Source organism: Panthera onca, chromosome A2 (genome assembly GCF_046562875.1).
Source record: "Panthera onca isolate mPanOnc1 chromosome A2, mPanOnc1 haplotype 2, whole genome shotgun sequence".
Classification (NCBI taxonomy): Eukaryota; Metazoa; Chordata; class Mammalia; order Carnivora; family Felidae; genus Panthera; species Panthera onca.
Genome location: NC_138340.1, coordinates 153,212,225 through 153,226,043, shown reverse-complemented (window position 1 = coordinate 153,226,043; position 13,819 = coordinate 153,212,225). Strand labels below are relative to the sequence as shown.

At 40.1% G+C, this 13,819-nt stretch overlaps 1 protein-coding gene across 3 annotated transcripts in view; it reads left to right on the top strand.

The window, feature by feature from the left end:
* Positions 1–13,819, top strand: part of SVOPL (SVOP like) — a 67,253-nt gene that overhangs the window by 46,144 nt on the left and 7,290 nt on the right. For all 3 annotated transcript variants that reach the window (XM_060633234.2, XM_060633230.2, XM_078435951.1), the window contains one exon: positions 6,702–6,791. In XM_060633234.2, coding sequence (XP_060489217.1) covers positions 6,702–6,791 — 90 coding nt within the window. The remainder of the gene's footprint in view (positions 1–6,701; positions 6,792–13,819) is intronic.

Genomic DNA, 13,819 nt, shown 5'->3' with positions numbered 1-13,819 from the left:
CTTTACTGCATCCCAAAGACTTTGGACCATTGTGTTTTTATATTCATTTGGTGTCATGTATTTTTGTTTTTTCTTTGATTTCCTTGTGGACCCATTCATTCTTTAGTAGCATGTTGTTTAATTTCTGTGTATTTATGGTGTTTCCAAATTTCTTCTTCCAGTTTCATGGTGTTGTGATCATAAAATTTGCATGTTAGGATCTCAGTCTTTTTGTATTGTTGAGGCCTGATTTGTGACCAGTATGTGATCTCTTCTGGAGAATGATCCGTGCGCACTTGAAAAGAATGTGTATTGTGCTGCTCTAGGATGAAATATTTTGAATCTGGTCTAGTGTGTCATTCAAAGCCATTGTTTCCTTGTTGATTTTCTGCTTAGGTGATCTGTCCATTCATGTAAGTGTGGTACTGAAGTCTGCTACTATTATTGGGTTATTATCAACGTGCTCCTTGATATTTGTTATTGTTTTATATATTTGGGTGCCTCCACTTTTGTGGGCATAAATATTTACAACTGTTAGATCTTCTTGTTGGATTGTCCCCTTTTTTATGATATAGTGCCCTTCATCTCTTGTTATAGTCTTTGGTTTAAAATCTAGTTAGTGTGAAATAAATATTGCTACTCCATCTTTCTTTTGATATCCATTTGTATGATAAATGTTTACCCCTCACTTTGAATCCGCAGGTATCTTGAGGTCTAAAATGAGTCTCTTATAGGAGGTTTATAGATGGGTCTAGTTTTTTTTTTTATCCATTCTGACACCATATGTATTTTTTTAAAAGTTTATTTGTTTTTGAGGGAGACCAAGACAGTATGAGTAGGGAAGGGTCAGAGAGAGAGGAGACAGAGAATCCCAGGCAGGCTGTGTGCTGCCAGCACAGAACTCAAGAAATCTGAACTCAAGAAACCATGAGATCATGACCTGATCCAAAACCAAGAGTCACAAGCTTAACCAACTGAGCCACCTAGGCACCACTGACACCCTGTGTCTTTTGATTAGAGTCTTTAGTCCATTTACATTCAGCGGAATTGTTGATATGCATTTAGTGCCATTTTATTACTTGTATTATGGTTGTTTCTGGAGTTTTCTCTGTTCCTGTCTTGCTTTGTCACTTTTGGTCTCTCCTTTTCACTCAAATAGTCCCCTTTAATATTTCTTTCAGGGCTGGTTTAGTGGACACAAAGTCCTTTAGTTTTTGTTTGTCTGGGAAACTCTTTATCTCTCTTTCTATTCTGAATGATAGCCTTGCTGGATAATGTATTCTTGGCAGCAAATTTTTCCATTCAGCACTTTGAATATATCATGCTTCTCCCTTCTGGCTTGCCAGGTTTCTATGGAGAGATCTGCAGCTAGCTTTATGGGTCTTTCATTGTAAGGTAGGAACTTCTTTTGTCTTGCTGCTTTTTAGGATTTTTTCTTTAACACTCTATTTTGCAAATTTAACTGCAATATGTCTTGGTATTGGCCTGCTTTTGTTGATTTTTTTTCACATCTGACAGATACATAGTGTGTTTTATTGAAAGAAACTAAAACCTCAAAATGTTCTCTGAAACAAATTGGTTAATCAGTCCCCACCTTTTTGCTTCTTCATGATCAGGAATCCTGCTGTTAATAAAGCTTCTATCTTCTTATGACTGCCTTCATGTTCCTTTTCATCAGGTTTTTTCCTTTCCTGTCTAAACAAAGAATGAATGTGTATATAGTCTTGATGGGAGAGAGTCAAAGTCAGGATTTTGTCCCATGGCCAAGAGGAAGCTCCAAGATATTGTCTCCAAGGTCGTATGTCATCTAAAATCATGGACATGTAATAATAAAAATGATGATATTGTTGGCTAACATTTATTAAAGTCCTATTATAGGTGGTAAATTAATGTGCCTCTTTCTTTCTTTTTAGCCTTAGTTATCCCTTTACTTACAAATGCACCTAAGAAATGTTTATTGAATCACCTTAGATAGATGTTTGATTAGATTCATTCATTTATTGATACCTTCTCCCCATATGTTGGGGGTACAGCAGTGAACATAAGATATCCCTATTCTCAAAAAACTTAGATTCTAGTGGGGTGGGGGACAGACAATACGCAAATCTACTTGTCAGGTAATAAGTGCCGTAAGGAAAAAAAAACAAAAAGAGGGAAAAAACAATAGTGATAGAAGCAGAGTAGGAAGCATTATTTAAAAAGTTTATAAGGGTGGTCAGATAGAGGAGAATTACAAATTTTTGTTTTGACGTTTTGGAATTGTTAAAGTTTCCTTTTTCTCATAGAATAAATTCAGATAATCTAAATCCCTTTAGGGCAGCAATTCCAGAATTTGGACTCTAACTTGTTAAAGCTCTCTTGACATGCATTTGCACACCTTCAGAGATGTACCTGGAGAAGGCAAATAATCTAAAGAAGCATGAGCATATGACTCTAGAGGTTACTTTGCCCTTAACTTGTAAAACAACATTTGTAGCCAGTCTAATGTCAATCAGCAAAGGTTGACAGATGATTCATCCGTGTTCGTACCATTGTTGGTCCCTGTTATTGTTTTTCTCCTCACATTTTATTTATTTATTTATTTATTTATTTATTATTTTAAAAATTTATTGCCAAGTTAGCATATGATGCAACAATGATTTCAGGAATAGATTCCTTAATGCCCCTTACCCATTTAGCCCATCCCCCCTCCTACAACCCCTCCAGCAACCCTCTGTTCTCTATCTTTAAGAATCTCTTATGTTTTGTCCTTCTCTCTGTTTTTATATTATTTTTGTTTCCCTTCCCGTATGTTCATCTGTTTTGTCTCTTAAAGTCCTCATATGAGTGAAGACATATGATATTTGTCTTTCTCTGACTAATTTCACTTAGCATAATACCCTCCGGTTCCATCCACGTAGTTGCAAATGGCAAGATTTCATTCTTTTTGATTGCCGAGTAATACTCCATTGTATATATATACCACATCTTCTTTATCCATTCATCCATGGCTGGACATTTGGGCTCTTTCCATACTTTGGCTATTGTTGATAGTGCTGCTATAAACATGGGGGTGCATGTGTCCCTTCAAAACCGGACACCTGTATCCCGTGGATAAATGCCTACTAGTGCAATTGCTGGGCCGTAGGGTATTTTTTAATTTTTTGAGGAACCTCTATACTGTTTTCCAGAGTGGCTACATCATTTTGCATTCCCACCAGCAGTGTAAAAGAGATCCTCTTTCTCTACATCCTTGCCAACATCTGTTGTTGCCTGAGTTGTTAATGTTATCCATTCTGACAGGTATGAGGTGACATCTCATTGTGGTTTTGATTAGTATTTCCCTGATGATGAGTGATGTTGAGCATTTTTTCACGTGTCGGTTGGCCATCTGGATGTCTTCTTTGGAGAAGTGTCTATTCATGTCTTTTGTCCATTTCTTCACTGGATTATTTGTTTTTTGGGTGTTGAACTTGATAAGTTCTTTATAGATTTTGGACTAACTCTTTATCTGATATGTCGTTTGCAAATATCTTCTCCCATTCTGTCAGTTGCCTTTTAGTTTTACTGATTGTTTCCTTTGCTGTGCAGAAGCTTTTTATCATGATGAGGTCCCAATAGTTCATTTTTGCTTTTGTTTCCCTTGCCTCGGGAGATGTGTTGAGTAAGAAGTTGCTGCAATGTGTTTGTTGATTTTGACAGGAGTTCTCTGTGCCTCCTGGGTCTGGATGTCTTTTTCCTTCCTCAGGTGAGGGAAGTTTTCAGCTATTTCCTCAAATAAATTTTCAGTCTCTTGTTCTCTCTTCTTCTGGGACTCCTATACTAGGAATGTTATTATGTTTGATGGAGTCACTGAGTTCACTAAGTCTATCTTGTGTTTCATAATTCTTCTTTCTGTCCATTTTGTTCAACTTCATTATTTTCAATTTTTTCTTCTGTGTCACTTACTCCTTCCTCTGCTTTTTCCATCCTTGAGTTCTTGCATCCAGTCGGTTCCCAGTATCAATTATGGCATTTTTCATCTCTGATTCTTCTTTAATTCTTGTATCTCTGTGGTAATGGCCTCCCTTAAGTCTTCCATTCTTTTCTCAAGCCCAGTGACTATCCTTAGAATCGTTGCTAAATTCTTCATCAGGCATGTTACCTATATCTGTTTCACTTAGATATCTGGCCATGACCTTATCTTATTGTTTCATTTGGGATAAATTCCTCCATCTTGGCATTTTTGTCCAAATCTCTGCCTTCCTCTGTGCATTAGAAAGGCCTGTTATCCTTCCTGTTGTTCAGAGTAATGGCTTTGTGAAGAAGAGGTCATATGGTGTCCAGGCCTGGTGCTTCAGTAAGTGAGTGACTCTGGTGTTTGTTGTGTGCACTCTGCTGTTGTGTTTGGGTTGCTCTGTCCCTCAGGCCAGTCATCTGGAGAGGCTCTGCTTGCCTGGAGATGCTCTGCTTGCCTGCTATGGGCAGTGTTTGGAGCTTTGCCAGAATGTGATGAGTTTAACTAGCTGTGCTCTGGTCTGCTTGTTAAATGAGACCTGATGCTGCTTCACTAGAACTGAAGCCTTGAAAAACTCCCTGGTTGGGAGATGTGGTGTGGATGGGGATTTGTGCTAGTCTTCTGGGGAGGACCCTGCCACCCTAGGACCGAGGTACACTTACCCAAGGAGGGCAGTACAGGCAGAGTGCAGGGGGAAGCTATGTTCATTTTCATCTCAGGAAATGCAAAAGTCTGTTTGTTCAGATTATAGATATGGCATGTCAAAACCATTAAAGCCACAGTGAAGAATACTCTTTTCTCCCCATACAGATAAAAATAGGAAACTGGCGTATTTGATATGAGTAATACAGTGTGTTTCTAAAGTTATATTTGAAATATTCAACTTAACGTATTTTGGGGCAAATTGATTTAAAAGGTCATTTCTGAGTAATCTTTGTGATACTTGTTGTCTAAAAAAATCAAAGGTATATACCTGAAGATGATTATCTTCTATTATCCCACCCAGAATTGTCAAAACATGTAAAAAAGACTTTATTTTCATTGCTCTGATATCGTCACCATGTACCTGAATCCATTATTTTTAGTCATTTTCAGCCTCATTTTCCAGAAAAAGAAAAAAGCTTCCAAAAAAGGCACTCAACTCCTAGACCTTCTCTTACAAAAACGGTGGTTTCAGCTAGGCCAGAAAGCTTCTTGATTTTGTATTTGACAGATGCTACTTAACAAAATGTGACTGAGGAAAGGGGCTATGTGCTTTGCTTTAGTGAATGAAATAAAAACTACTGGTATTGTATAGCTTTGAGAGAAAATTCTTGAGTTTTGAAAAACCATTCTTAGATTAAGTATTCTCCCTATAATGTGTTAAATACCATTTGCTTACTTTTGCCAGTTCCTATAAGAATTTGGAATTAATAAAGTCCAGATTAATGAAGTTTTATTATAAATGTAATAAAGTTGCATCAAAAAAGTAGATTATGCCATAAGATTCTTTTTTTCTTTTAAGTATGTTCCACGCCAAACATGGGGCTTGAACTCAGATCCCTGAGATTAAGAGTTGTGTGCTCTACTCATTGAGCCAGCCAGGGGCCCCAGGACATAAAATTCTGCAACAAGAATGTGATGAATGGTATAGCATGTACCTGGCACACTGGTCAAGTCTTTTCACTGTATCTGTATTAAAGGTTTCACTGAATCATTATTTGGGGAGGATTTTCTTTCCCTTCAGTAGAACCACTTTATTTTTTATTTATTTATTAAAACAATTTTTTTTAATGTTTGACAGAGAGATAGAGCATGAGTGGGGGAGGAGCAGAGAGAGAGGTAGACAAAGAATCCAAAACAGGCTCCAGGCTCTGAGCTGTCAGCACAGAGCCTGATGTGGGGCTCGAACTCACAGACCGCGAGATCATGACCTGAGTCGAAGTCGGACGCTCAACAGACTGAGTCACCCACGCACCCCATTTATTTATTTTTTAAATGTTTATTTGAGAGAGAGGGAGAGTGCAAGCAGGGAAGGGACAGAGAGAGAGCGAAACACAGAATCCGAAGCAGGCTCCAGGCTCTGAGCTGTCAGCACAGATCCTGATGTGGGGCTCGAACTCACAGACCGCGAGATCATGACCTGAGTGAAGTCGGACATTTAACCAACTGAGCCACCCCAGCACCCCATTAGTAGAACCACTTTATACATTTATAGCTTTAAAATGGAAACCTTCTGTTTGATTCCAAAGCTTACCTTTTTGAAATTATACTTGGAATATTCAATTAAACATATTTTGGAATTTGGTCATTTAAAGGATAATTGCTAAGTGTTTATCATTTCTCTGATATTTAAGAATGCAAAATTGTATGCCTGAGAACACACATGTCCTGTATCTCATATCCTATATATCTGTATAGAATATCTGGTATTTGAGGGGCATCTGGGTGGCTCAGTCAGTTAAGTGTCCAACTCTTTAATTTTGGCTCAGGTCATGATCTCACCATTGTGAGATCAGGCCCCACAATGGGTTCCATACTGAGTGTGGAGTCTCCTTAAGATTCTCTCTCCCTCTCTCTCTGCCTCTCCTTTGCTCATGAGCACATGCTTTCTCTCAAAACAAAACAAAAAACAAAAAAAGAAAGAAAAGAAAAAAAAAAGTCTTTTATTTGATATATACCAAAGCTTGGCAAGGGGAGGAAGGGAAGGGGACTTGGGAAGGAAAAAGTCCAAGCAAACTGATGCTTCTTATGCTCCTCCCTCCAGGTCTATCCCACAACGATGCGCGCTTTGGGGATGGGGACCAGCGGCTCCCTGTGTCGCATTGGTGCAATGGTGGCACCATTTATATCCCAGGTACAGTCCATGAGTTTTTGTAGGGGGGCGGGGGAAGAAGTCTAAAGTAGATGGGGAAAGATGCATTCCACATCCTTTCAAGTTAAGGGTTTAATCAGGGATTTCTGTTTACTTAATGATTTTTCTTGAGTTGCTGTTTTCCCATTGTTTGGTGAATATGGGTTAGGGAGAGAGGCTAACTAAAAGCTTCCAGGCTTGTAGCTGGTCAATAAACTGTATTTCATCTCATGCAGGGTTTGAATTTTGTGGGGCATTGTTGTGGGAAGATAGAAAAGAAATGGAGGATGCGAGGAGCTTGAGCAGTTGAATGACAGTTGGTTTGAGCCCTGACCCTATTCTGGGGCACAACTGAAAAACAGACTATAGAAGTGCCCGGAGGCATTTGTGGGCAGCATAAGTCTAGTGCTAGGGCAAACCTAGTGCAGACTGGGATAAAAATCCAAAGGTGGCCTGGAATCATGGATGGACCCTTGTTTGAAGAAGGATATAGGCAGATATGGTGCTACACATGGTAATGTTTCTTCAGAGGGCTAAACAGCTGGCTCATCTGCACTGGTCCTTCTCTTTTGGCCACAGAAATGGAAATCCACCCAAGCTGACTGCAGCAAAAAGACAGGAGTGAGGCTAGGCCCTGGGAGAATCTGATCCAGGCAGCGGTGGTAACAGGGACTCAGGCCCTCTCCTCCTCATGTCTGTCTGGGCCCATAGTCACTCCTTTGCCTTTCTGAGCATTCAGGATTTACCCCACTCTCCCTGAAGACCAGTACTATGCTTGCCTGTGTACAAGGCCATCCCATGAATCTCAAACGTAGACCCTTAGATCCAGCCACCAGAAGACACTGATGCACTCTCTCTGCATCCATAGAAAGGGACTGTCACTAGTCATGTCTGGTCAGATGTTCATACTTGAGCTAAATCAGTTGTGACCAGGAGTCAAGGTTACCTACAAATGCAGCTGGGGGAAATGCAGTTTTCAAAGAAAGGAGGTTGTTGCGGGCTGAGCAGTCTGTCTCATGTATTTGCTATAAAATTGTTTGTGTGTTTTTAGCTATTTTGGGAGTGCTTTTTCTACTCATCTTAAGGAAAAATGAGGGCAGCTTTTGTCTAGTGATTTTCAAAGTTCTGTTATACTGACGACTTCACAATTTTCAGAAAAGAACATAGTGGTGAAACACAGAAGTAAATTATTAATCCTGTTTCTGGATGATCAGGCCAAGGTATAGTTTATTTTCCAAGCTTTCATTAGAAATTGAGACTGTTTTTCAACCACTTGAAAGAGGTTTTCTGGGTATTTGTGGGTATTTACCCTAGAGACCACATGGCTTTTAGTGGTTTTGTGGACCAGGAAAGATTGCCTACTGGGACTGAGTCTTCTGGGGCCATAAGGCTCTGGTTTGCTTAGTGTCCTGCAGCCAGAGGGTCACAACTTTTTATAGTTAAGTCACTCGTCTCTATATCTGCCCCCCCTCATTTGTAAAATAAAGATCAATGATAGCACCTACCACATAGATTTGTTCTGAGCATCAAATGAGATTAACACATGGAAAGCACTATGACACATAGTAAATAATTAATGCTACCTAATAGTAACAATGATCACTAATAGGGCCAAAATGCTAAATATTCAAACAAATGTTTCTCAATCACAAAAGTACTTTTAAGTCCGGTATTTCAATCACGATACAATTGGAATGTTTTGCTTTCTTAACAGATCTGGAATGGGAAGTTAGAATCCACTCCTAGGATATGTGCCTGCATTTGGGGTGGGGTGAGCTGCTTCCAATGAGGTCTTCGTGTCGCTCTAATGAGCTCATAATCTGTCAGCCTTCCCTTGGATGTGGTTCTCAAACTTCAGTGTGTGTCAGAATTACGAGTAACTCGGTAACAAGAAGGTTGCTAGATTCCGGCCAGAGATAGATGCTGGTCTGTGGGACCACTACAGTAGTTGTAACAAGTCCCCAGAGCAAAGCTGATGGGATTGGTCTGTGGACCGCCTGCTGAGAAGCATGGCCATCAACAGGGAAAATACCAACCAGGAGACAAGCTTTCCTTGCACTTAATTCTTCCTCTTCCCCCTTCCCTTTTCACTCCCCTCACTCTTGCCTCCTCCTCTTCCTCCTCCTGTTGCTCTTCACTTAGGAACCTCTTGTAATGACCCACTCAACAAGCTGACTCCAAAATAATTGTCTGCAAATTCTAGAAACAGTTTGGCAGCTGGCAAAAAAAAAAAAGGACTCAACTAGCTACCATCTATATCTGACTGAACAGAATTGAGACTTATTTTATTCCAACTCAACACCCCATCACCACTTACTACACACTTGGCTCTGTGCCTGGCATTGTTCTAGTTTTATTTAGTTGTAGCAGTAAATAAGTCAGACAAGTTTCCAGTGGTGGGGCTGGAGCTGGCCTGCCCTGGCTTGTGAAAGTGAACTGTTAAGTTTTCAGGAAATTTTACAAGCTGGTTGTGGTCACGGTGGACCTTGAAATTACCCTTGGTGGTAGTGTAGTATGGAAATTAGCATATGGTAGCCGTGGGACTTTTCCAGGGAAAGCCTACTGTTAATGCTTGGCAGAACACCCACCCCAAGATTCTTGCTCTCAAGAGGCTTCCTTTCAAGTTGGGAATTTACAAATATGAAATAATTATGATAATTTCAGATGATATAAGTGCTGTGGAGGTAATTTGATAATCGAAGGGGTGGCAGGCAAAACCTCTCGGGGAAGGTGACAATGGAGTTGAAACCTGGAATATGAGAAGTTGACAACTTACAAAGAGAAATAGCATTTCAAGTAGGATGCCTGGTGGTGCAAGGGCCTGCAGATGCAGCCGAGACTGGGGTGTTCCAGGAACAGAAAATAGCTGTGCTGAGTTAAGGGGAGAGATGTACAGGGAGAGAAAGTGCCTGACAGGCATATTGAGGAGTTGGGATTTTTTTCTGAGTAGTGGGAAATAATCGAAGGGTTTTAAGCAGGGAGGTGACATGATGAATTTTGCGTTAGGTTGAGTTGAGTTGATTTTTGTGTATGATTTAAGATAGCGGTCTAGGGACACCTGCTTGGGATCCTGTCTCTCCCTGTTTCTCTGCCCCTCCCCTGTTTACCCAGGTGTTCTCTCTCTGAAAATAAATAAATAAACATTAAAGATTTTGGCTTAGGTATCAGGGTAATGCCGGCCTTGTAAAATGAGTTTGGAAGTGTTCCCTCTTATATGTTTTGAAGGAATTTGAGAAGGATTGGTATTGATTCTTTAAATGTTTGGCAGAATTTACCAGTGTAGCCAATGGTCTTAGACTTGGGTTTGTTGGGAATTTTTTGATTACTGATTTAATCTCCTTACTAGTAATTTACCTGTTCAGATTTTCTATTTTTTTTTAAGGTTTATTTATTTATATTCAGAAAGAGAGAGCGTGAGCAGGAGAGGGGCAGAGAGGATTCCAAGCAGGCTCCATGTTGTCAGCACAGAGACTAATATGAGGCTTGATCTCATGAACCGTGACATCATGACCTCAGCTGAAATGAAGAGTCAGGTGCTTAACTGACTCAGCCACCCAGGCACACCCACATTTTCTATTTCTTCATGATTCAGTCTTAGTAGATGGTATATTTCTGGGAATCTTTCCATTTCTTCTAAGTTGTCCAATTTGTTGATATAATTGTTCATAATAGTCTGTTATGATCCTTTGTATTTCTGTGGCATTAGTTGTAACATTTCCTCTTTCATTTCTGATTTGAGTCCTCTCTCTTCTTGGTGAGTCTAGCTGAAGGATTGTCTTTTTTTTTTTTTTTTTTAACCAAAATAGCTCTTAGTTTTATTGATCTTTTCTATTGTCTCTTTAGTGTCCATTTATTTCCACTTTGATCATTGTTATTTCCTACATTCTATTTTTTTTAATGTGTATTTATTTTTGAGAGAGAGAGAGAGAGAGAGACAGAGTGAGAGTGGGGAGAAGCAGAGAGGGACACAGAGCCTGAAGCAGGTTCTAGGCTCTGAGCTTAGCACAGAGCCCAATATGGGGCTCGAACTCACGAACTGCGAGATCATGACCTGAGCCAAAGTCAGACACTTAACTGACTGAGCCCCAATTTCCTACCTTTTATTAACTTTAGGCTTCATTTGTTCTTTTTCTAGGTCCTTGTGGTATAAAGTTAAGTTTTTTAGTTGAGATCTTTCTTATTTCCTGAAATAGGCTTTATCACTATGAACTTCCCTCTTAGAATGGCTTTTTATGTATCCATAAGTTTTAGTATGTTGCATTTCTATTTTCATTTATCTCACGGTATTTTTTTATTTCTCCTTTGATTTCTTCTTTGACTCCTTGGCTGTTCAGTAACATGTTGTTCCATTTCAACATAATTGTGAATTTTCCAGTTTCTTCTTGTAATTAATTTCTAGTTTCATACTAATGGGGCAAAGGGTACTTGATAGGAGTTCAGTCTTCTTAAATTTATTAAGACTTGTTTTGTGGTCTAACACATTTATTATCTATCCTGGAGAACATTCCATGTATCCTTGAGAAAAAGGTGTATTCTGTTGCTTTTGGATGGAATCTGTATATATGTTGAGTCCATCTGGTCTAACATGTCATTTAAGACCAATGTTTCCTTATTGATTTTCTGGTTGGACAATCTATCCATCGATCAAAGTGTGGTATTAAAGTCTCGTATTATTGCTACTTATTTCTCCCTTTGGTGTGTTAGTATTTGCTTTGTATATTTAGGTGCCTCTCTGTTGGGTACATAAATATAAGTGCTATGTCATTTTTGTTGAATTGATCCCATTATCATTTTGTATTGCCTTTCTTTGTCTTTCACAGTCTTTGTCTTAAAGGCTATTTTGTCTGATAAAATATAGGTACCGCAGCTTTCTTTTTGTTTCTATTTGCATGGAATATAATTTTGCATCCCTTTGCTTTGAGTCGGTTTGCATTTTTACATCTGAAGTAAGTCTCTTATACACAACATTGAGATGGGTCTTGTTTTTGTAGCCATGCAGCCACTCTGTGCCTTCTGATTAAAGACTTTAGTCCTACATTTAAAGTAATTATTGATACGTATGCACTTACTACCATTTTGTTCATTATTTTCTGGCTTTGTTCTTCTTCTTCTTCTCTTGCTTTCCCTTTGTGACTTGATCATTTTCTGTAGAGGTTTGCTTGGATTCTTAATCTTTTGTGTATCTACTCTAGGTTATTGCTTTGTGGTAACCACGAGGCTTATGTAAGACCTTGTATAGATACAACAGTCTATTTTAAGTTGATGACAGTTTAAGTTTGAACTCATTTGTAGGCACCCATTTTTTTACTTACCCATTTTATGTTTTTGATGTCACACTTAACATCTTTTTATTTTGAGTATCCATTCACAGATTAGTGGAGGGGTTTTTTTGTTTTGTTGTTTTGCTACTTTATGGGGTGGGGCAGAGGGAAAGTGTGAAGCTGGTACTGCTTCTCTCGAGAGTGGTGTAGTCAGCCCCTAAATGTATGTTGAAGTGGAAGTCTGCCCCTCAGGCCACACCTTGAAGATAAATGAATCAGCCTCTTTACAGAAAGACTGGTTGTGTGTTTGCCGTGTTTCAATCGGCCGTGCCTGCGCTGTGCTCTGGGTGGGGTCAGAGGGCAGGCAGCCAGCTGGCAACTGTTTCTGTCTGTTGCGGTCTTATGGGACCAATGAATAGAAGTTCTGCTGGCCACCAGAACCAGATGACCAAGGGGTGCCCCTGGGTGGCAGCCACCAAAACTGGGGCAGACATATGTTTAAGCTCCTTTCCGGGAGATGCTGGTGACCTGGAGTGAGCCAGAGGGAGAAGATGGCACTCACCCTCTGAAGGGTCTGGGGAGGATTACAGTTGGCCCCTAAATGTGTATGTAGTTAGACACCTGACCACAGGCTACAGCTATGAAGATCAGCTAATTGGCCTCTTTTCCAGAAATCCAGACACAGCTTTCCACTGCTGTGTCCTGTGGTGTAGCTGGTTACAGTACAGGAACTGTTTGCTTGTTATATTCCTGTGGACCCATAAACTTCAGCCCTGCTGGCCATCGGAGACAGGTGATCAGATGTCTCCTGGGCAGTAGCCACAAAAACTAGGGCACCAGACATGTGCACGAGCTCCTTCCTTGGAGATACCAGAGATCTGGAGCAAGGTCGAGGGAGGATGTAAAGCTGGCAACTGCTGGCCTCCATATTTGGAGAATATTTCAGTAAATTCCTCGTTGTGTGTTCAAGTAGATGCTTGCCTATCAGGGTGATGCTTTAAGAGAAGAAAATAGGCCTCTTTCACAAAAAGACTGGATGTGTTTCAGTGTGTTGCCTCTGTACCCTGGGTGGGGGTGTGGGAGGGTGGCAGTTGGTGGGGGAGGGAGAGCGGGGATGGGTGGGAGGGAGGGGTAGGTAGCCAGGTGAGTTCATGTGAGCCCTTTAAGAACTGTTTCTCGGATTGATGTGGCTGTGTGGATCTCATGGATACAAGCCCATTCATTGGCTTTCAAAGCTAGATGTTGTGGGGACTCATCTCTCAGGCACAGGTCTTAAAAGTTGGGGTGCCAGATGTGGGATTCAAACCCTTAGGTCCTCAGGGAGAAGCTTGGAGTTCTAAGTTCCCTCCTGATTGTGGCGGCTGCACCAGGGGTGGGGTTTATGGCAAGATTGTGTCTCAGCCTCTCCTACTGTTTTGATGTGGATTTTTTTCTTGTTTACCTTATGCTTAGGAGTTGCTCGGCTAGTTTCTGTGTTTCTTTCAGAGGAAATGGTTTCCCATTTAGCTGTAGATTCAGTCTGTCCACAGAGGAGTTGCTTTCAGGATCCTCCTATGTTGCCATCTTGAATGGGAACTTTTTAGGTTGATAACAACATACATTTTGTAGTCTGCTTTTTGTATGCAACAATACATTGCAGACATTTTTTTCATATGAATAAAAGTCAAGCTCTCTGTTGATGCTGAAAAATAGACCCTTGTATGCATATTCCAAAAGTAAATTTCCAATTACTTTATCGGTTCTATATTGTTAAAGGTCTAGACTATTGGA